Here is a 25,000-nt window from a genome sequence, read left to right as displayed (position 1 = left end):
GCTCAAGGCCGTGAAGACGAATGAAAATTTGGCAAATGGACCAACAGGCCCCTAATATATCAAAATCAGTGTAAGTATTGCATCAATTCCACAGTTTCAAGCAAAATGGGATTACATATGGAGGGGGAAATAAAAACGCCAGTTCTTTTTGTATCTACTGCCAATATTTTGTTGAATGTGCTATATAAGTTTGATTCCATTGTATATTGGGTCGCCGAAATAGGTGTTGGGTCGCCGAAATAGGTGACCCTTATTGTCAGTAATTCTGTCTGTTTGTTTGGATGTTTGTTTGTCATCAGCATAATTGGTAGTAAACATGGGCGGATTTTGACCAAACTCGGGTGGAAGGTACATCTTATGACCTCGTGCTTTGGAAATTGTGATCGTTGCTCGGGACGCTTTGGTTCCCTAGCAACAACCGAAAAACCTTCAAAATCGGTAACGTTCACACAAAATCAATTCCAAAAGCCATTACCCATGTAGGGTTATGAAATTTGGTACGAATGATCTACAGGTGATGCTCTATCAAATATATTCCGGTTTTTGTGATATATGGAATACTTTACCCACGGCGCCCCCTACAATTAGGGTATGCACGAAAATTGGCGAAAATTGAAGGCCCCCTAGCGACCAGGTGAGTGCATCGATACGAATGAAACTTCGCAGGTTCATGGTACTCAATGAGTACTACAACTTTGCCTCAGGAGACATATTGACCGATTTCGCTTAGGTCAGGGGTCAAAGGTCAATTAGTGCAAAAATCGATAATATGCGAGAGCTGGAGGTGCCTTCGCGCCAAATGCTACTTCTCCTAGGGTTATGGTCAGATGGTCATGAAAATTCACATTAATCATCTGGAATAAATTGTGCACAAACGATCGAGCCGGATTTTTCGATTTAGATCTTTGTTCACCCACAGCACCCCCTCGAACTTTGGGGATTTCCGATTTCAAACCGCATTTTCGGTACTTTTCATTCAAATGGATACTGAGTAGCTATGAGTAGATGGAACTGGATGAGATTTGATATGCATAATCTTAACGTGATTCCCTATCCGCTATATGACATCCATTTTGCTCTATATCTTATAGTTTCCATGCTCTGAGACCCATTGCTGCCTACCCGCTTGTTTGTCTATTCATTACTTTATGTGCTTGGCAGGATAGCCTATGGGTATGCACATTCATCTTTGAACTGTCTGGCCTGGGTTTGAATCCCGACCCAGCTATTGTATAAACTGTAATTCTGGTGTTTCACATGCAGGCCGATTTATCAATTTATGTGCTGTCCCTCGGATGCAAGTTAAAAAGCATTTCCCATTTGCTCGCATTAGTTGGTGGATGGTAAGGATCCCACGGTGTGCTTCCTGAAGGTAGGATGGGACACCCAGCTTCACATCCAAAGACACTGGCTGTGAAGGTGTGTTATCACTGGCCTGCTAGAAAAATTCCAAATTGCTGCCAAGACTGCAGATAGGAAATGGTCTGGTGTTCTAGGACACTCCTTGACACCAGGTTATACCACTTGCTATCCCACCCAGTGTGGTTACTGCCTGGAAAGCAGCTTCTGCACTAAACAAGTTGACCAAGTAGTTCACATGTTTCATGTGAATAGCCTTCTTCAGATTGGACAGGCAGTCAACAGGTGCATATTATTGAATGTTTAAAATTGAGAATATTTGTTCAATTTCGAATTAAGGAAAAGTTTGCATCATATTTTTTAATGTTAGTTGAGAAAAGCAGGAATGTTGTAAAGTTGGCAAGGTAGAGAGATTTTAAAAAATGATATGCAGCATATCCCTTAGGGTTATCTTATCCATCCTCCCACTCTAAGAATGATCTTTCAAACTTGTCTCCTTCTTCTAAAACATGGTGGTGACTTGGCAAGTCAGTCTCTGGAGTATGCTCCCCTTCCACCCCCTTCCCTCAATTCAAATGGCAACACAGCCGACTCCACTCATGAGAAGGCCGAATGTCTCAGTTCTGTGTTTGCTTCAAAATCATTTGCCCATGACCCCACTCTCTTTCTCTGTACCCACCCTTCCCAGTCATACTCAACTGCTCCTGAACTCTGTCTTTGCACTTGAAAGGGTGGAAAAGTTCCTGTCAACCCTCGACTCTGACTCTGCAACCGGACCAGATGGCATCAGCTCAAGGGTCCCAAAAATCTGCTCTGCTGCTCTTGCACTTCTTCTCTCTGCCCTTTCACCATGTCATTCACCATAGGTCATCTTCCATCTGCTTTGGAAACCAGCTAACATCACAGCATTACATAAAAGGTGCAAAAATGGATCCGCTTCACTACAGGCCAATTAGCTTCCTTCCAATCATCAGCAAGGTCATTAAATCAATCATTGCATTTGACATAAAATCATTTCCTTTCTTTCAACAGCCTCATCTCACAATATCAATTTAGATTCAGACCTGGTCACTCGACCTTGAACATGCTGCTTCGACTTTCCCAACAATGGTGGGTGCCCTCGATATCAGACATGAGGTTATGGCCGTCTCTCTGGATATATCTCGAGCTTTTGATACAGTCCGTCATCCTGCCTTGCTTTCCAAACTGTCTGCCTATGGAATCCAAGGCCAACTCCACTCTTGGATGACTGACATCCTTCATTCTCAAAGCCAATGCGTGACTCTCAGCGGACCCCTGTCTTCTCCTCTCCCTGTCAATGCTGGAGTTACCACAAGGCAGTGTTCTTTCGGCCCCATTCTATTCTTGATCTCCATCAAAGATCTCACTAACTCTGGAAAATGCTCTTAATCTCTTTGCTGATGACTCCACTCACTGCCGTGACATATCTCGTCCTTCTGACAGACAGACAGCAGTCTCTTCACTCTCCACAGACCTTGACAAAATGACAAACTGGTCAAACGCTTGGAATATGTCTTTCAATCCTGAGAAATCCCACGCATTCTCTCTCTATCTCTCTGAAAGGACCATACAACAAACCCTTCCATCTACTTTCTCGACAACGCTCTCAAAGAGGTGAGTCACTCAAACTCTTGGGTCTCACTTTCAGCCATGATCTCTCTTGGGAATGCCACATTTCAAAATTGGCCTCCAAAGCCAGACACCGACTGGGCATCCTCCATTGTGCAAAGTCCTTATTTGTCACATCTGAACTCCTATTGACCTCCAAGGCTTTAATCAGCAACTCGATGGGGGACTGCTCCCCTCTCGGCTGCCCCCCTCCCCCACCTCACATCTTGCACAGCTTCATGTCGTTGAACTACTAAAGGCCTTCAATATCCTTGGAATCTCTCGCGATGAAACCGAGTCTGTGGGACTATCACAGGTCGGTGGTCTCTGTCTTTCACTCTCTGTTCTTTCCATACTTTGTCCCCTCCCTCCAATCCCCACAGATTTCTGCAGGATGCATGTGGTCTACCACAACCCCTTTCTGGGGAAACTACCAAAATCCAGAATTACTGCTCACCTCTCCTCATTTCTTTCTTTTTTTCCTGTCTGTGGAACCGACTTTCACATTCTCTTCAATCTCATTGTTCCCTCCAAATCTTTAAGACAGCTGTTCACCATCATCTCAGATCATCCCCACCCAAAACCATGATCTCTTGTGCTCCCGTTAACAGCCCCCCCCACCCCCAAGGCCACCTCCTTCCAAATTTTCTGCTTTTCCCTGCTGAGAGTTCCTTTCTGTATCCATCGTGTCCACCCCATGCATCCTTTTGAGCCCCTCTTTAGTCCCCACACCCATTATTTGTCCAAGTCTCCCTCTATTTTGTCCTTTTACCCTGCTGTTGGTACCCCCCCTCCTTTTCTCCTGTTCCTTTTGTTCTGCTGAATCCTGATCCGTTCAGTGTGCCAACTCTTTCATGAGCCTTGACCTTGTATAAAATAATAAAAATTCTGGAATAGCCGCTCGGTTATTCTTGCAACCAGGTTGCAGCCACACTGGTCCTTAAGACCAGATTCATAACAATTATGGAGAAATGAATACGAGTCCAAATATAAATACGTTCTGCAGAGAAATAGACAACAGGATCAGTGGAGCACACTGGAATGAAAATAAAGATCCAGTAGTCTCAGTTCAGACATAAATAAGAGAAAACCTACAGTATCAATAAGTGAGCCGTCCAATGAGTTGAAGTAGAGAGAATATCAGAGGGGATTAAAGCTGCTAAAATGGCAGAATAATTCAAAAGCGCAGCAGCCTCAACCAAAAAATAAGTCACCGGTCCACAAGATCCCTACAGGTGAGTACAACAGCGCAAGGTGAATGAGCAGCGTGCCGTCATGATCCTGGGGGGGAAAAATAACCAGAGAGTTGGTGTCAAAGCCACCCAATGCTCGTCTGTTTATACATTTATCGGTTTTAAAAAACGAGTCTAATAATATTTTTATAAAGCATTACAGTGAAGTCTGATCCAAATAATTTTAAAGCAATATTTGTATTTGTATATTGTAATCAGTAAAAAAATAGTGGTAGATAAAAACATTAGAAAGGAAATAACTTGCACCAAAAACTTAAACATTTTCATGCTCACGCTGACGCTAGAAGACGAGTCTAATAATAATTTTTATAAAGCATTGCAGTGAAATCTGATCCAAATAATTTTAAAGCAATAATGTAATCAGTAAAAAATCGTGTGGTAGATAAAAACATTAGAAAGGAAATAACTTGCACCAAAAACTTTAGCATTTTTACGCTCATGCTGACGCTAAAAGACTAGTCTAATAATATTTTTTATAAAGCATTGCAGTGAAGTCTGATCCAAATAATTTTAAAGCAAAATATGTATTTGTATATTGTAATCAGTAAAAAATCGTGTGGTAGATAAAAACATTAGAAAGGAAATAACTTGCACCAAAAACTTTAACATTTTCACGCTCACGCAAATGCTAAAAGACGAGTCAAATAATATATTTTTTTATAAAGCATTGCAGTGAAGTCTGATCCAAATAATTTTAAAGCAATATATGTATTTGTATATTGTAATCAGTAAAAAGTAGTGTGGTAGATAAAAACATTAGAAAGGAAATAACTTGCACCAAAAACTTTAACATTTTCACGCTCACGCTGACGCTAAAAGACTAGTCTAATAATATTTTTTTATAAAGCATTGCAGTGGTCTGATCCAAATATTTTTAAAGCAATATATGTATTTGTATATTGTAATCAGTAAAAAGTAGTGTGGTGGATAAAAACATGAGAAAGGAAATAACTTGCACCAAAAACTAACATTTTCACGCTCACGCTGACGCTAAAAGACTAGTCTAATAATATTTTTTTATAAAGCATTGCAGTGGTCTGATCCAAATAATCTTAAAGCAATATATGTATTTGTATATTGTAATCAGTAAAAAATAGTGTGGTAGATAAAAACATTAGAAAGGAAATAACTTGCACCAAAAATTTTAACATTTTCACGCTTACGCTGACGCTGACGTTCACGCTGACGCCGAGGGTATCGCTTATAGCTCTCTGTTCTTCGAACAGCCGAGCTAATAAAAATTGCACCAACATCCAATCTTGGATGTTTGAGGCTTAAACCCCTTTAGCAAAACCGAAGCAATGATCAAGGCATGAGTAATCTAAAGCTTGGGAACAGACCCACTTGCAATAACACAAATGATACTTCATTGTGCGATGGGAAAAATATAAAAAAAAAAAACAGGATGAATGAAAGAAAAATATAAGCTGAAGATTGCGATGCATGAAACAAAAAAAATGAAGGAATGATTCTCCACAGGCCAATGTCACAGATCGCTCTCCAAAACAGCAGTGGTGCAGCGGTCACGTGGGTTCGTGAACGTTTATATCAACACGTCTTGAAAGACATATACAAAATGGGGCTTCCTAATGCTGGGACGTCTTGAACAAACAGCTGCAGCACACGTGCTGGTGAGAACAGCTGCACAACGTCATGCTGTGGTTTCCACAGCAGTCTGTACAGTGTGACTTTGAAGCTGGGTGCTTGCTTAGTGACCCCGAGAATAAAGAAAATTGTGGGGGGGGGTGGGGGGAAGGTGGTAGGCATTCAGCTTTTGTTTTGTGTGGTTTTAGGTGATCCTTTAATTTGGGTCGTTTCTCCAAAGCGTCATTGATGTGCAAATGTTCACACAGGTAATTGCCTCTGGACAAGCTCGAAACAAGGAAGGAAAAAATACCAGGAGCCATTCAGACTGTGCCTGCAGGAAGGCTGGCAATGCTGGCGGAAAGGTGGGGGGGGGGGTGAATAAAAAGCACAATAATCCATACTGTGATGTTTGATCCAGACACTCATAGAAGTGAAACATGCAGGCCCTCTCCGGCCTCGAGGGTCCAACAATCTTTTGAGGTTAACAATTGATCTCATGTCCTTTCAGTAAACTTTCAATATGGAATTGTATGTATTACATCAGAGAGTAAGGATTATAAAAGCAAAAAAAAAATGAATTCCACAATATTTGTGGATGTAATAAATAGATGCGTCACGTCCTGAGACCACCTCTGCCTTGTTGACGGTCACCACCTAAAGGACAGATACGCAAATTGCCATATGTGTTTGTAAAAGCTTGGGCACAAACCAGTTGCATATACCCATCTGGAAGTCGAGTCCACATGGACGCTATTAAGACGACGACAGCTGATGTAAGCTCAACGCAAACACGATAATGGCCTCAGAAATTTATTTAAGCATGAAGGACTCCTCGGCATGACAAGGCGGTTGGGACAAGATACCAAGAGGACGTACGAGCAAGATGTGCACCTCGTGTCCTTTCCTGGCTCTCCACATCAAACCAGCTGCTGGTCCTTCACTAGGCCTTATCAGGCCTTTGCGCGGCATTTTCAAAGCGTGCCTTTCATGTGCGCTCCATAGCCGACGTGGCTTGTGGAAAGTGGGCGTTTATTCATTCCTCTGACTTTCAGTCCACCAGCACATGACTTTTCCTTAACCTTTCTCCAATGAAACATTTTCTTGAAGGAAGGAGAATGAGTGAAAATACAAGCAAGATGTAAACAGAGCGATAAACGATGGCAGGTCACCAAGATTGTTCATGAAACGTTTGCTTTGCTCCGAACTATGAGATGACATGTACATGTTGAAATGATGGCACACGAGTACATGGGTCAGACGAGGCCCCATGAGCTCGGCAGCTCTTTGGATCGCTGCGGCCATTTCATTGCGACACCAGTGTGACCACTCCTTGGCTTTTTTCACAAGATCTTGGCTCTTCGTTGTTCACCTTGGCGTCTTGGTTTTCTCCAGGTTTTCTTGGCGTAAAAGTTTTCTATTATCATCGCTTTTCCGAAACCTTGTGAATTCTTGGCTTTTTTCATTGGCTCACCTTGGCATTTATGAAAATGAGTAGTGGTCACACTGTGCGACGCTGCACAACGCCGACATACCTATTTGCTCAGGATATGTGTTGTGAGATCATTTCGTTTCATACAAATACATCACAAACACATGGGGGTATTCATTTCGAGTTCTAGTCCGACAGGATGGTGTAGAAGTAGTGAACTTAATTTTGAGCTGTGTCGTTTTGGTTCGAATTCCCAACCACACTATCAGATTTGGAGTTTTGAGAGCAGAGGGTTGAATCACAAAGTGCAACGCTTCTCCAGATGGACGTTAAGCCTGGTGTCCCGTGTGCGAGGATTAGTTGGTGGATGTGAAAAAGTCCCACGGTGTCTTTTGCGAAGAGTACGCGAGTTATCTTGAAATTACTAATTTGTCCCCATCCAATCAGCTCCCGTCGATCATCAGGACTAGTCAGCCGGTTTGTGAAAGACTTGGTCCAAAACTTCTCTCTACGGTTGAGCCTACAAGGAGGTGGGATTAATTGTGGCTTATAATGGCTGAAACTGACATGACATGGGTACTGTGTGAGCAAACATGATGTGAGGGATTACACACGGTGTTCCCAACGACGTTCGGCTGCCACCAAATCCACATCACAAAGAGATACCATGATATTGCTCGTCATCTCCACCCCACCAACAAGAAAAACAAAACAGAAAAAAAAAACGGTTTTGTTTTGTTTGAAAGAATTAATCATTTAAATGTCATCCTTGGAAACTCATGGAAATGTTTATCAGCGAATTTCTAAAAATGATTCGAAATGAATTTTCCTTTTCTCAGCAGATCTAACTCGAAGGAAAAGTTTTATTTTTTGAAACTTAAAATCCTTTTTAGTCATGAATTACAATCTAATCTGTGAGTCCCTTCTTGAATAGCTGGAGGGCGTACGGAACGACAGCAATCTGAACACAATGCCTCGGAAATATGTTATTATTTAAAATAAACAATTAAGTTGTACTTCGTAATCTGCCACTACACAAATATTCCTCTACTTTGTTCCCATTACATGATAACCTTATTATGATTCTTTAGGTTAAAGCACATGCCTGTGGGAAGCAGCACTTGCTGGGGGGTGCAGCAGATGCAGTGCCCCTGTTGGGTTAGAGCAGGAATTTGGAATTTGTTCAGGGTGTTGGCGATGGCTCACCGACTCTTTGCGAAGGATCATCATGGGATCTTTAACTTACACCAACTAACGCTGGTCGATTGGACATCAAGTTTAACGTCTATCCAAGGGATGGCGCACACACGCACGAAAACACACACACACACACACACACACACACACACACACACACACACACACACACACACACACACACACACACACACACACACACACACACACACACACACACACACACACACACACACACACACACACGCCTCGCCCTGTCTGTGAAACCTCAGGATGAGTTGATATCTGGGTCGGGATTCAAACCCAGGCTAGACAGCTCAGAGACGAGAGTGCATACCTCTAGGCTATCATTCCAGCCCTAAAATGATAACCTGACGTTCGTTCTTTGGGGAAAGGGGGAGAGAGAGCGGGAGGGGTGGGGGTGGGAGGCAGGTGGGGGCTCACCATGGTTTGTAAAAGATGCCACGTTTCCTTAGGCAAAGTTTGTCTGGGTTTGCAAACACACAAGAGAAACATAAAAACCATAAAGCTTTGAAAAATAAACCGACATGACTCGACTGTTGCCTACGAATCGTAGCCAAAGGCACAGTCTGTGTTTAGCCTATTACACTGAGCCAGGAGGTGAGAATTTTAATATTCTGCTAAAGCAGCTCCTTACAACAACCTGTTTTTACAGCTTGGATATAAGCCAAGATTGAATACTGATAAAGTGGCCATTTCATTATGCTGACAAGTCCTCAAGGCAAGATCGTCTTCTAAACTGTCACCCTGCTAAAATGATGTAATGCAGGAATATAATATGTTTGTAGGGATCATTTACACTTGGAAAACTCATATTGGCCTTTCTTGCATTTCATTAGGCATGGATCATCATCATCATTTTTATGATCATCGCCAATGTATCATACTCTTGACAGAATGCTGGTGCTGCTGAAGCTGTCTCTTGGCAAGGGTTCTGCTGGGTGATTTCCTGTTGCCTTCCCAGCAGTCAATCAAGGCAGGAAGTTGTTCAGGGATCAGGGTGCTAGCGATAACTCACCTACTCTTTGCAAAGGACACCGTGGGATCATTAACTTCCACCAAATAATGCAAGCAGACAAGCCGGCCAGTTTAACATTCATTGGAAGGACAACATACACTCACACATTGATGCTTCTCCCTGCGTACGGAACACCAGGATGGAAGTTTGTAGCTCGGTCAACATTCAAGCCCAGGCTGGACAGATCAAAGGCAGCTTATCCTATCTCTACACCGATCTCTAAGCTATCCTCTCGGTATGGGTGCTTATGTCAAAACGGAGTTTCCTGACTACTTTTTCTTTGCTGCTAATCTGAAATGCCACTGATGCAAACGTTTCTAATCGATTAATCGATGCGCTCTTTATATCTGAGGTCACTGCATACTTCCCTCCTTTATGTGACTGTGCACTTTTATCTGGGTGTCTTATTCATAGACTGTGCACTTTTGGATCAACAATGCCCTTCGTTGATTGCCATATCATCCTAACTACTCAATGAGCTTCCACTGCTGTGGAAACAACTTCTAAAAGGCAAGGACAAATGCAAAAATAACTAGAAAGCATCTGAAAATGCAAAGCCTGTCCACATTTGCTTTGCATTCAGACTTCTTCTTCCGTATGCTGATTAAAAAAAAGATACCAAAAAAAACATGATGATTTCAGATGATGTTGACCTCAAAAGAAATAGGCTTCCATTCCATTGGGACCATATTCTGTAAATAGCGTCGGTGCTGCCGAAGCAGTCTCCTGGGCTATTGGGCACAATCCTGGAAGGGTCACCACTCCGACGCAGGATACTCGAATGGCTCAACCATGCCAACTCAAGCTGGCACTCATTTTGCCGTCCTCGGGAGGATGACAGGCAGAGTCAACCCCACCTGGTATTAATTCAATGGCTGAGCGGGATTTGAACTCAGGATCCTTGGATTCCACACCACAACCATAACCAATAGGCTTCGGTGACCCAATAGGGAAACTCTGCTCAAATTTCAACTTAATCGGATGAAAATTGACGATTTTATGCAACCTTGACTGTTGATCTTTAAATCAAAAAAAAAAACAATCGGCCTCTGGCTTTTTGATTGGTAAACCAATTCGGTGACCCAACATTCAAATTCTCAAAATTTCAGGTCAAACGGATGAAAATCGACTGTTTTATGTGACACTGACCTTTTACCTTTTGACCAAATTATTAATTTGTCCTTCTCGATATTCTCATAATAAAGCTTTGTTGAAAATTTGACGATGAAAGCTGGAATGGTTAAAAAAAAAAGTTACCGCACGGACAGAGACACAGACAGACAGACACACAGACAAATAGACACACACACATAAGTAATTGCAAAACCCTATCTCCCGCTGCATGGGGGATGGGCTAACAATCAGTGCCTTCTCATTAGCATAGTTTGGATAAACGGATGCAGATCTATGGTCGAGGTAGTGGTCACCAAATACGATTCCATGTGACAGATGCTGAAATAAAGGAATGATTTGCAACTTTAATGACCAAAACTCAGCTCCTAACATACCTTGAACACAATACTTTAACTCCTTTGGATGCGTAATTGCTCCCGGTGGTCGCTCGCTCTGCTTCTTGCTGTGCCGACGATAAGCGCGGCGACGTTGACTTTCTCCCCACAGATTTGAGCCTCCGTGCATGCTCGGAATATTGAGGATGGCCACACCTTCCAAAGACATGCTACTCAGTTCCAGTTGAATGCCATCACACTGTGGGTCATAGACAAATGTTTAATGTCAGTAAACAAAGGACATCTTGCGTTATCAACGGCTAAGTCCACCTGGTCCTTATGAAGGGTTTGGTCCAAATACTGCACAGCCGTATCTGCATAACAAACTGTGTGGACACCTAACACAATCATTGCAGTAACTTGGGTGCATGGATGAGTCGGTTTATTTCCATGAGTTAAACATTCAATCTAACCAGTTTACTTATTACTTGTAATTAATCAAAGGCTAAGTTCCCTTGCACCTTGGAAAAAGCATAACCATCGTTAGCAATGGAGCTATGTTGTACAGGAGACAAATTGGACAGAGTTGCAAAGGAGTTATATTTCAGAGATAAATTATAGGTAATGTTTAAAAGACTTGAATTTTGTCACAACAGCTTGGGAATAAGAAAGTGGTTTTGCAGGCCAAGTGTCTTGATGTATGTTGAAAAGCACAGGGAAGAGAGTCGACAAGACACGATCACAAGTGGAACAAACCAAGCGAGTCAAAAGACACAAAGAGGAGAATGGAATATGCAAACTTGTTTGCAATGAATGAAAAATAAACCGCATAACATAACCCATTGGTGTCACAGATCACATGCTTACAGCACGACAATAATGCAGGCAGGACTTCTCACCAAGTGCCATGCTATTCCTGCCCTTTGATATTGGTGACAACAGTAATGCTGGGATTCTCAATTCATTGCCAGTTGGCTGCACGCGGCTCGATCACTGTGAATACGTGGCCCGTGCGACGTTGTGCTCCAACCCAAAATGAGGGCTCGGATTTTGTTGTGTAATACCCTTTTAATGCCGTGTCACTGATGTTTTATAATCATCGTTTCGTGAACAATGTTGTGTGACCATCAGACCAGGTTTGGTGACAATCTCCGCTCTGAGTCTTTGAGGTTGGTGATTTGAACCGCAGCTGGGTCATACCAAAAGACAAAAAAAAAGTTGCAGTACATGCTGCTTCCTTGCTTGAGGCTCAGCATTTAAAAAGGATAGAGCATGGAGAAAAAAACCATAAGTTGTCAACCATTGCACAGGCTTGTTGGGCCTAATGGCCTCCTTCTGCGTAGAAGTTCCTAAAGTAAGGGAACTTATGTTAATGTTAAGAGTGCAGCAATTCGTTTCATCATATGGTAGTTAAGTAGGCAAGTGTACGAGAGAAACACCAATCACTTTGTTAATCCAGAAACGGCAGGAAAGCTTCAATGACAGTGTATTTTGATCCAAGGACCAACGTGTAGGTGAAGTGTTTTGAAAAGGTTTGCATCACCACGCACTACTTTGGTCTTTGGGTTGAAGTGCATGCGGTTTTCTTTGTCCTCATGCTTGTTCCTTGTTGTGTGACCATACATTTTGGCCTTATGATCAGGAGGATGCATGTGCATTGATTTGATGAGTTTCTCATGGCTTCAATTGGTGACTTTGATGTTCTGGCTAAAGAGCGCATCTTCAGTTTTGGCTCCATCTTTGCATTTTTACAATTTCCTTGTATAAAAAGGCATTGCTCAATAGAGAAATACGTGTCCAGGACTGAAACTTCAACATGAGCTCGCACACTCTCCCTTACTGTGTTGTCTTTGGTGATTTTAAGAAGTAATTTAATTTCCTTTTTTAAACTCTTTCATACACTCTGTACACAACACATACATCCTGGTGACTCAACATATGGAATTTCGCTATCATGTAATGTGGAAATAATTAGAGAATGAATTTGTTATACATTACGTTAAATTCGCTTTTCAGGAATTTTGAATCTTTTAATTATAAAAAAAAAATTGAGGGGGGAAGGGGTGGGATGGAAACAAACAACACATGGTCTGTCATCTGTCCTTTTTCATCGCATAAATTATACAGCATACTGCTCCAGGTCATTTGCGCACGCTTTTCTTACTGTAATGGTTTCCCATGCTTTTTGTGCTGTCCAAACTCGGCTTGTTTTGGTTCAGTCCATTGAGTTGATCACCGTTGGTGATGCACAGTACTGTGCAAGATTTCAACGTTGTCAATTTTTTTTTTACTTCGGTTTGAAACAAGCTCACTTCAATTTCAAGGCGGTTTGAAGAGGATGAGAAACTAAGCCAAATCGCGAAAGCATTCGGGCTTGCCACATCTACAGTGGGAACAATAAGTGATAAAAAAGACAAAGTAACACATAAGTATTTTTTTTTAATTTCTGACTAATTGTGAGCATTATTATTAACTCGCAAGTAACACCTGTCGCTTCACTGTTGGGAATACTAAGGGGGGGGGGGGTTAAGACAGAGAGAGAGAGAGAGAGAGAGAGAGAGAGAGAGAGAGAGAGAGAGAGAGAGAGAGAGAGAGAGAGAGAGAGAGAGAGAGAGAGAGAGAGAGAGAGAGAGAGAGAGAGAGAGAGAGAGAGAGAGAGAGAGAGAGAGAGAGAGAGAGACAGAGAGAGAGAGAGAGAGACAGAGAGAGAGAGAGAGAGACAGAGCGAGACAGAGCGAGAGCGAGAGCGAGAGCGAGAGCGAGAGCGAGAGCGAGAGAGAGAGAGAGAGAGAGAGAGAGAGAGAGAGAGAGAGAGAGAGAGAGAGAGAGAGAGAGAGAGAGAGAGAGAGAGAGAGAGAGAGAGAGAGGACAGAGAGTGGAGCGAGAAGGGGGAGGCGAGGAAGGAGGAGAGAGAGAGCAACACCTCACCACACGTCACAATAGATTCTGGGCGGAAGGGGGTGTGAGGAGGTGGCTGCGAGAGAAAGACGGGAGGGGAGAGAGTGGAGGGAGGGGGGGGGAGAAAAACAGAGAGAAAGGTGGGCGGGGGGGGGGACAGGAAGTTAACAAAGATAATGTTATGTGATTCTTTCTGACCACATACGCACGCACGCACGCACGCACGCACGCACGCACGCACGCACGCACACACACCCCTGTTTACACCATCGATGCATTCCTGGAAAACATCGTTTAAATCGACATAATGTAAATCATACTTAAAAGACCATTGACTTCATGTCTTAAATGGGGAATGCGTTCCTGACAGAAAAAAAACAAATGAAGTGGAAATTTTTCAAACATTAAATGAATTAAAATATTATTACAAAAAAAAAATACTGTCGCGTTTGAGTGTCCGTTAATATGGAATTCCTCAGAGCCGGGACCTTTCGGCCCGAGAGATGGTCAAAACGTTCTTCTGGCACTGCCTTCAATATCACTTTACTTTTCCGTTCCTCAAGGTTGCCCAAATGAGCCGGAATGACGGCAAACACACACGGGAAGAAGATGGCCGAAACATGCTTTCTTACCTTTTAAAGGATTCATTTTTATGTTGAAAAGCACAGGGAAGAGGGTCGACAAGACACGATGATAAATGGAACAAACCAAGCGAGTAAAAAGACACAAAAAGGAGAATGGAATATGCAAACTTGTCTGCAATGAATGAAAAATAAACCGCATAACATAACCCACTTGGTGCCACAGATCACATGTTTACAGCACGACAATAATGCAGGCAGGACTTCCCTTTCTCTGATGCACAGGGTGGACGCAGTTCAACACAATGTAGCCTGTTTTAAGAAACCAGGTGCAAGACAAGAACCAGTAACGATGTTGCCCAAAGATGAAGTAAAACGGCCACAAGCAGGGCCAGCGGTGAGTCGACCTTCAACCTGGCCACGTGGTTCCCTTTGTCCTCCTGGTCCTCCAAAAACACAGGGTGTTCCCAGTTTTGGTCAATTCCACAGAGGCTTCCTCCTACAAGCAAGGACTCGACCTCCTTGCACAGGAGCCTCTCCTTTCTCCCCCGAGCCTCTCTTGGTGGACTCTCTGGTGGTCTCTAGTTCTCTCCTGGACTCTATAGGTTGACCCCAGTCATGCTCTTCGTGGACTGTGTTCTCTCACGAGCCTCTCCTTGTCCTTTCTCATGGTCGTAGACGCCTGTTCTCCTTTTCCTCCTGGGTGGAGTCTCCCTCAAGGCTACCGCCCATGGGGGCGTCACCGATAAAAATAAATGTACATCTTTTTCTCTGGGCTCCACAGCTCACTGTGCCATCAAAGCTGGCACACACTAGCCAGAGAAATCATAATTGGCCTTTTTGCACACGTGACGTGGGCCTCTGCGATGGGAAGTCTTCATCAAGCCACGCTCACAAACAAGAGGTTTTGCATATACCTAATTCATTAATCTGTCTACCCTGTCTATAAATGACATACACTGCCTCCTCAGCATCACATGTAACAAACAACTTCCTCTTACAGATCCCTGTTGCATGGCAGAATCTAATCAGAATCTAACCAACTTGAAACACATGGACCATACCACACTTACCACAGCCTAGTTATGGATCCCTCCCCCCTTCCATATAACAATATACATATGGGTCTGGTTGTCGCCTTTTTTTTCCTGTGCAGCACAAGGCTGCGAGCAGTATCAATGACTGAGGGTGTGGCAGTCCCCCTGTTGGTTAGAGCAGGAATGTGGAATTTGGCCAGGATGTCGGGGATAGCTCTCCTACTCTTCACGAAGAACACTGTGAAGGGATTTGTAATGTCCACCAAGTAATTCCCGCAGATTGACACCCAGTTAACACCAGGTACCGTTTCCAATGTTTATTGAAGGAATGCAATGAACAGTTTATTAAAAGTGATTAACCAACCATACCATAAAAGGGGGAAAAAACCCAATGAGGATCCTGATGAGTCGCTCACCGAAGGAGTTGCAGGATAGGCAGGATAGGCAAGCAAGGCAGATGAGGCAGGCGAGAGTGCTGGTGATCAATCCTGAGGTGGACGGACCAGGGTGGAAGAACTCCATGATTGAGAGCTGCCTGGCAGATTGCAATAGGTTTTGATGTAGCTCCTTGTATGGGAGCATCATGTCATCCAAACCCCTCTTGAACTTCAGGTAATGCTCTATGACCAGATCGGCATCTAAAAGCCTCTCAGTAACTGACGGCATGTCCTGCAGTATCTCACCCAGGAACTTGACTGTGAGTTTGGACCTTGACACCTCTTCCTCCTCATCACTGCTTGTGTTCTACTCCTCCTCCTCCTCCTCCTCCTCCTCCTCCTCCTCCTCCCCCTCAGAAACCTTGGTAATGATTCCCAACTCCTCATCGGTGAGCTCCTCAGTGATAAGAGTAAGAGCATCCAACTCCTCAGTGATAAGAGCATCCAACTCGTCAGACTCAATGTCGTCAAAGCATCACGGATGTGGGTGACAACTTTGGTGCTCAGTACAGCGCTCGCCACAACACTTTCTTGGATCGCCTTCTCGTTCTTCCGTATGTACCAAACAGTGGATTTGTTTACTCCAATAGTGCCTGCCCACAGAAGCCGCACTCTGTCCTCTCGACAGCCGGTCCAGCAGATCCACTTTGTGACTCGGGCTCATCACTTTCTTCTGCCTCTTGGCAGTCAATGCATCTCTGGCACTGATCTTGTGTTTGGGAGCCATGCTTGATCAATGAGCAAATGAGTGAAACCAGAGGCAAAACACCGGTCAAGTCAGGGGGATGACAAGAATGATTGAGACCCAGGACATGCTGCATACATGCTGCGGGAATCGTGGGTAGCTACAGGAGGGGTGAGTAATCTGCTCATTGTTTGTGCCCATTGTTTGGCAGATGGAATGTTTCACCAGATGTACTCAGCTGGGTCCGGGGTAGATGTGTGAAGCGTCTTAATTATGCAAGTGTCATGCTAACATTTTACTCTGCCGGTGTCAGATGTGATGAAACATTTTAATTGTGTAACACGTGAGAGGGTGGGAGGGAAACATCTTCTACAGCTCATCTCGTAATAGATTCCATGAAGTGGTTTAATTACTTATGCAAGGGTCCATGCTAACTAATATTTTACATTTTACTTGTGTCACTCGCGAATGGGGGGTGGGGAATCTTTGGCAGCTTGTAATAGATGCGGTGAAGCATCTTTACAGCAGAACAAGCCGTGCAACTCCAAGCTCCTAATTTGAAAATGATAGGACCTACAAAAGCAAAGTATGCAGCAATTTACAGGGATGAAGATCAGAAATTCAATGATATGAGTGAGGAGAGCAAGAAAAAAAATTGTTGAGCACATTATCATACAGAACCCGTTGCAGCCTGTTCGAAGTCAAGGCATATTTGAGTACACCGACACATTGTGGTGGCTTATGACTCATGCAAGGTGATAAACTGGCTGATGAAGATGGCACACTGCCATCTTGTTGAGGCTTTTTTATGAAGAGCACCCCATTAATTATCTTCAAAAGGGGTGTTAAAATTTACCCAAACACCCAATTTTCATTTGTGCACTCCATTGGAGTTCCCTTAGTATGTTAAGTTTTGGGCCACGAGATTTCATGGTTTTGGAGTTATAGAGGAGACACACTGACACATATTTATTATTATAGATATTGTAATAGTCCCTGGTCAGTCTGGATAACTCCAGTCCGACTCAGTGAGTTGCAAAGCGACCATGGTAGCTCCTCGTCCCAGGAACCCCGTGCTGAATCCCACGTCCAGATCCGTGTTATCAAACAGATTGATGGTCCTGGTATGAGCGAGTACCACGCCGGCAGGCAATCATGTGACAGATCTTATCTTTGGCCGAGCTGACAATGTCACATGGCCGTGGTCTTATTTACACGCCAATGGCTATCTCAAGCAGATTCTCCCTTAATCGCCATATGCCACCGTTATGATGTAAGCAGGATGAGTAAGGAGACCAAATCAATTTAAGAAACATACCGTATTTTCCGGTGTATAAACCGCGGAGGTGTATTAACTGCACCCCTGTTTTTCACCCTCAAAAAAATGAATATAATGATCATTTTCTTTTCTGATCTCGATCTAAATACGTTTGTACATTAACTTTGTACGGAACAAAGTGACGGAGGTATCAACATGCCGACTCCCATGTCCACTTAATTTCATCTAACAGTCTTATTCTCATTTTCAAGAAGTTGAAGAGAGAGTGGAGAGAATACCAAGAAGTTTCTATTTTTCTTTCTTATTTTTTTAATGTTATAAAGAGGATTTTTTTGTTACGAGAAAAAGGAAGAAAAGAGATCCACATCATACATATTTTTGGTTGATTTGTGGCCCTGAAAAGGGCCATTTGGGTTTGATGAAGATTTTCAGCTCAACCCGAGGAGATCCTCGTCATAGTACAGTGGATAAGCTCTCATATTATAACAATTGCGCATTTTATGAGAAAAGCATGAAATTTCTCGCAAAGTTAGTACATACCATGTTCATTTTTAGATGTGGAGGGAAGTCAGATTTGACCTCTGGGGACCGTGAAAGGTCAAATCCAAGATGGCGACCAGTCCACTTGGTCTAATGTTCAAACGTGCTTAATTTTGGAACCAAACAGTGTAGAAAAACATTTAAGGTGTCATTTCCAACTAAATTGGGGATGCACATTCATTTGGTGATACATTTGAGATCGCCAGAACCCAAGGACATGCATTTAGATCAAGGTCAAGGTCAAGGTCAAATTACGTTGAAAACTTTTTGAAAATTTTTTGGCGAATACATTTATTTTAGCTTGGACACTGAATTGGACCTGTGCAATAATAGTGAAACTTCGCATGGACAATTTCTTAAACCATGAAAACCAGGCAGCCCCGCCAGCTCTGTCAACCGGAGGAAAAATTCGGATTGGGGTTAAAGCAGATCTACTTCCCTGCCTGGAATCAGATCTGCTCAAAAACAACAGTGCGCCTGTGGCTGATGCAACAATTCTCGATGGCGCAGCTGTGGTTCAAATGCTAAATCCTGAAACATCAAGAACATTTCAAGAGTATGGAGAAAGAGTGTTTGCACCATACATCTCTGCTCAACTTGAGAAAAGCAGCCACATCGACCTTGTCTGGGATGTGTACCTACCTGCCAGCTTGAAAGCCTCAACCAGACAGAAGAGGGAAAAAGGGCACTAGGAAAAGGGTGGCTCCTTCTAATGTAATGCCAAAGAACTGGAAGGACTTCCTTCAATGCAATGAGAACAAAACAGAATTGTTTGCTTTCCTGTCATGCGAAGCTGTTCATCTTCCTCTCGCGGAGGGCAAGGAACTGTATGCAACAGATGGAAGTGGAGTCCTCTGCTCTCCGGCTGAGTCATACTTGGCACACCTTGCCCCATATTCGCAAGAGGAGGCCGACACTCGTCTACTTCTGCATGTGGCAGATGCTGTGCAAAATGGGTGTAAGAAGGTGACCATACGTACTGTTGATCCTGATATGGTGGTACTGGCTGTGGTTTCCTTCAGAAAGACAGCTCCTAATGAGCTGTGGGTTACCTTTGGTGCCGGGTCAAGCTTTTGGTACATAGCTGTTCACGAAATGGATGCCACAATGAATCCAACACAGTGTCTGACTCTCCCAGTCCTTCACACTTTCACCGGGTGTGACACTGTATCTGCATTCTCTGGCAGAGGAAAGAAGACTGCCTGGGGAACATGGAAATCTTTCCCAGAGGTGAATGATGCTTTCAATAAACTCCTATGGATGCCAAGTGAGGTCAGTGAAGGAGCAATGTTACTGCTAGAGCAATTTGTGGTGCTGATGTATGATCGAACCAGTGAGAGCACGGAAGTGAATCATGCCAGGAAACAGCTCTTCACACAGAAGTCAAGAACTCTGGAGAACATTCCTCCAACCCAGGCAACACTCAAACAGCACATCAAGCACACTTGCTACCAGGCCAACTGTTGGAACCAGGCATTGGTCCTGGATCCTGAGATGCCAGATCCATCTGACTGGGGCTGGACAAGGGAAACAACTGGGTGGCAGCCGCTTTGGACCACTCTCCCGAAAGCATCAAAATCGTGCCATGAATTGATCCACTGTCGCTGCGAGAAAGTGTGCACTGGACGCTGCAAGTGTGCCAAAGCTGCACTCGAGTGCACAGCACTGTGCTTCTGTTCTGGAGACAGTTAGATTTTGATCATTACCAATAGGATATTCGGAAATTGTGGATAGTGCTAATTCGAAAATTAGTATGAGTGGAAAGATTGATAGTTATAGTGAGCTACATTTACACGTACTAGTTTGCCGGATAGAAATGATATTTCAAAGGAGGTTGTTATGCAATTTGGTAGAAATATGTGGATATAAAGTGCTAATAGTGTCAAAATGGAAGCAAAGTTTCACTATTAATATATAGGTCCAATCCAGTGTCCAAGCTAAAATAAAAGTAAGAGCAAAAGGATGTCCAAAAGTTTTTAACGTAATTTCACCTTGACCTTGATCTAAATGCATATCCTTGGGTTCTGGCGATCTCAAAAGTATCACCAAATTAATGGGCACCCCCAATTTAGTTGGAAATGAAACCTTAAATGTTATTTTCCACTGTTTGGTTCCAAAATTAAGCGCGTTTGAACATTAGACCCGGTGGACTGGCGGCCATCTTGGATTTGACCTCTCGCGATCCTCAGAGGTCAAATCTGACTTCCCTCCACATTTGAAAATAAACCTTATGGTATGCACTAACTATGTTAGAAATGTCATGCTTTTCTCATAAAATGCACAATTGTTGTGGTTATCCACTTCACTATCAATGCTTTCCTCGTTGAAGACGGCACATAACTCCTTGTCCGGATCAGGGTAGAGCAAGTCCCTGTCACTGTCAACATCACTGTCACCGTTATTTGCAGCCTCCTCCTCCCAAATAATGTCATCCTCTGTGCCGTCCATGTTGTTGGAGATGCAGCATTTCAGAAATGCTCGCTTGATGATGTCCGACGGTATCTCCTCCCACACCTTGATGATCCAGCCACAGATCATCGGAAGGTTGACCTCTCTCATCATCCCGATGAATGCCGGCAGTCCTCCAGTCAACATTATGCTCAGCCAAACGTGGCGACGGGAATAATGGTGGAAGTTCAACCAAGATGCATGTGGCCAATACTCCTCGGAATCCGAGTCGAAAATCCCGGCGGGAAACGCGTCACAAAATGTTGATTTTCAACTGATGAAAATACCAAGTCCGGGAAATTGAAAAGTCCATCTGTGGTGATTTCACTGAGATGCAGCTAATGTTCCTCAAAACCTGGTTCGAATACAAAGGCCTGCGATGTAAGAAAGTTTGTCTGGTCGACACGAGTAATCCGCAGGAGCAAGTTAGGAACCATTGATAGAAACACGGAAAATGAAGAGAACCAAAGGAAGCCAAATTAACCGAGCAGCACTAGTACTTCTTAAAGCTTCACCGTCCCACGTGGCTCCTCTTACTCGTGAGCTTTTCTTCTTCCTTTTATATCCATTTCCTGACAGCACTTGTATCCAAAAGTACTCAGGGTTGATTGGTTGTTCCTAGTTTTAAACGATGCCCCGCTATCCAGCATTTCCTCGCACAGCATCAGTATGTAAGGAACAAGATTGGTGGATTAATTCTGCCCACACTGGATGTTCATGCAGAAAATGATGCATGTAAAAAGATAGTCACAACTACAAGTCCCTCGCCTATGCACCTCTTCTGCTGCGCACGAACAATGATGCCGGCTGGAAACTTGTCTTTCGGCAGTGTCTTCCTCAAGAACACGACATACGAGAGAAGCTTTCCACGTAAGCTTATTTGAGGTTGGTGCGCCATTATTAGACTCTAGATATTGTGAATAATCTTTCTTTTGATGAGACCAGGTGTTCTTCTTCTTCTTCTTTTGTGTTTAATGGCATTTTCAGAGCCGCGAGGCTCTATATACGTCACACACCTAAACTCCTGGTGTCTCCGGGCATTTCCGAGCATGACATTTAATTTCCGCACACGGTTAATAAAGCGCTGTACAAATGCTTAACCTGAACCAATTTTCCAAATTTAAATGGCGGAATTGACCTTAACAGTTGTTCCGACTGCTGCAAAAGTGTTCATTTGGAATATAATTAAAATTCAGCATTGATCGTTTTTAAGACTGATTTTTTTCTGAACATGTGCATTAACTACACCCCCAACCTTTACCTTTTTTGCCGATAAAAAGTGCGGTTTATACACCGGAAAATACAGTACCCTTGCACTCTGTTCTATATTTGCTGATGCTCTTGGGTTGTACCAAACACCAGTGGCCATGAGGTCCACACCAACGACCCCCAGAACACTGAGATGTAACAACTGCTCCACTGCTCGCCTCCTTCATCCACCCTGGCTCATCTCGTACAGCACGACTTGGCACAACACCAGCACACTGCCACCAAGAGCCACGAAAAGCCATGAGTGAGCACTATCATAGGGAGATGACGAGCCACCAAAAAACACCAGGAGACCAGAGACGACGGAGATGGAGATGACCCACAAAGACCAGAGGAGACCACATGGAGGCCTGAGGAGACCAGACGGAGGCAACCAAGACGCAATATTATGGGGCTATTTATTTCTGACCCCCTCGTGTGTAACTCCGCCCATCTTCCTTCTTGATCCGCATACTTGCATACCGAGCCAGCCCTTATTGGTGCCCGGATCGAAGGGCGTATGCTGTTGCTGCCCTCTCGCTATTGGCCCCAATGTGACAAGTCCCCTGGATGTTTCTGTTTCTGAAGTGTACGTACCAATACATTGTGCCAAAAATCAGGATCTGTTCGTTACTAAACATTGTTTAGAAAGATGGATATCAATTAGGTATCAATCACGGTTTTCTGTTTAGTTTTTGAAAAGGAGAAGAAGAAGAAGAAGAAGAAGAAGAAGAAGAAGAAGAAGAAGGAGAAGGAGGAGAGGAAGAGGAAGTAAAACGATGACATGTAGTTCATCAAAAATGACGAAAATTCAAAGGAGTATCTTTACAGTTTGTTTTTTAAACAAGCCAGATGTAATAGACCATGATTATAATGATTACCAGGAGGCCGATGGCCATGTTGTTGGTAATATCTTTTGTTGGTTTGGTCCTTTATCGTGATCGTGAACTATCCAGCATTGTAGAAAGAGAGCACACTGTGTGCAGTAACGTCATCTAACCATTTCTTAGAATACCAGTCTTTGTATACAAGAGATCCCGAGTTCTTATCCAATCCTATGAACGTTTAATTGTTTATTTTTTAAATCAAAACCAATCAAAATCTGAACACGAATCATAAAGATTCTGAGATGACAAACAATTAAATAACTTATTCAAATCAATTCATGTTATCCATTGAGCCCATTACAAGAAAGCATCCTAATTTGACTTTTGTTTTGTTGTCAGACTTGTGTGGGGCCCGTCAATGCGTGTTTGCAGAAGTTGAAGACTTGAAGAATGCTGATGAAAACAACAGGACAGAACAACGGACAAATGTACGTGTGATAGACACCGAAGTGGATATGAATGTTCAGCTTGAACAAACTCCAATTAAATCAGACATAAGAGATTATAATCCTCTCCATGCAACCGATGATCTTAAGTTCAATCTGATCAATCACAGGGAACCAGAAATTAACTTTAAATTTCCAGCCAAACTTTACAAGGATAAGCGTAAATCATCTGGATACATGAAAAGATTCTGTTGCCGTGACTGGTTCAAAATGTTTGATCTCATATCATATTCTAAAGCAAATGATAATCTTTATGGCCTTGCCCGTCCTCTTTACCCAGACACTGCATACGGCTGCAAAAATAAATTGATGTGAACCTTTCCAAAATTGGAAAGATGCTGTTGTTGACCTCAAATCACATTCGACATGCAACCACCACAGGATGTCCACGGCTAAACTGAAAGCATATCAAGGAACAAAGAAATTGACAAAAAGAAACGCCCACAAAAAAAATGTTCCCCTCGCTCTGCTTAATTATATTTTTCAATACAATGTAAATCTTTTGTGCTCCCCCTCCCTCCCCCCAACCTAAAATCCTGGATCTGCCACTGCCCTCCTCACCCCCCCCCCCCCCAATCGAAAACCATGATCTTTTCTCTCCTTGTTAACCTCCACCCCCATCTCTTCCCCCATCTTCAAGCCCACCTCCTTCCAAATTTCCAGTTTTTCCATCCTGGGAATTTGCTTCTGTAATCATCTTACCCACTTCTTGCATCCTTTTCTGCCCCTTATTCCTCCCCACACCCATTGTTTGTCCAAGTTTCCCTCTATTTTGTCCTTCAACCCTACTGCTGGTGTGTTCTCTCTCTCTCTCTCTCTCTCTCTCTCTCTCTCTCTCTCCCTCTCTCCCTCTCTCCCTCTCTCCCTCTCTCCCTCTCTCCCTCTCTCCCTCTCTCCCTCTCTCCCTCTCTCCCTCTCTCCCTCTCTCCCTCTCTCCCTCTCTCCCTCTCTCCCTCTCTCCCTCTCTCTCTCTCTCTCTCTCTCCCTCTCTCTCTCTCTCTCTCTCTCTCTCTCTCTCTCTCTCTCTCTCTCTCTCTCTCTCTCTCTCTCTCTCTCTCTCTCTCTCTCTCTCTCTCTCTCTCTCTCTCTCTCTCTCTCTCTCTCTCTCTCTCTCTCTCTCTCTCTCTCTCTCTCTCTCTCTCTCTCTCTCTCTCTCTCTCTCTCTCTCTCTCTCTCTCTCTCTCTCTCTCTCTCATATTCTGTTGCGTCCATTCAATATTCTCGCTCTTCAACGAGCCTTGGGTTGAAGAGCATGTTTGCAGAAGTTGAAGACTTGAAGAATGTTGATGAAAACAACGAGCCTTGACTCAGTATACAAAAATTAAAAAAAGTTTTGTTGCATTCTTAAGTGTGTTTTTTATTCTGTCTTGGGCCCAAAATGTTTTCTGTATGAATGCATCTCCACTTATATAATGTAAGTAAATCGGAAAATATGGTTCGATATTCAGAATTTCGCTTTATGTACAACTTTTCAAGAAGATGTAGAATCTGCAAATCGAGGGATGGGTGTAAATCGAAACATAGCAACGGATATATTTCATCACGGACTCTTTGAAACGTATAGTTTTGTCAG

At 43.3% G+C, this 25,000-nt stretch overlaps 1 protein-coding gene across 4 annotated transcripts in view; it reads right to left on the bottom strand.

Moving 5' to 3' along the window:
- Window positions 1-25,000, bottom strand: part of LOC147028329 (diacylglycerol kinase beta-like) — a 315,192-nt gene that overhangs the window by 21,833 nt on the left and 268,359 nt on the right. For all 4 annotated transcript variants that reach the window (XM_085878634.1, XM_085878633.1, XM_085878631.1 and 1 more), the window contains one exon: window positions 11,002-11,200. In XM_085878634.1, the coding sequence (XP_085734760.1) occupies window positions 11,002-11,200 (199 nt within the window). The remainder of the gene's footprint in view (window positions 1-11,001; window positions 11,201-25,000) is intronic.

This window comes from Eptatretus burgeri, chromosome 4 (assembly GCF_056783735.1).
Source record: "Eptatretus burgeri isolate ZD-2024b chromosome 4, Ebu_testis_v1, whole genome shotgun sequence".
Classification (NCBI taxonomy): Eukaryota; Metazoa; Chordata; class Myxini; order Myxiniformes; family Myxinidae; genus Eptatretus; species Eptatretus burgeri.
The sequence above is the reverse complement of the archived record's forward strand: the minus strand, read 5'-3'. Positions and strand labels throughout refer to the sequence as shown.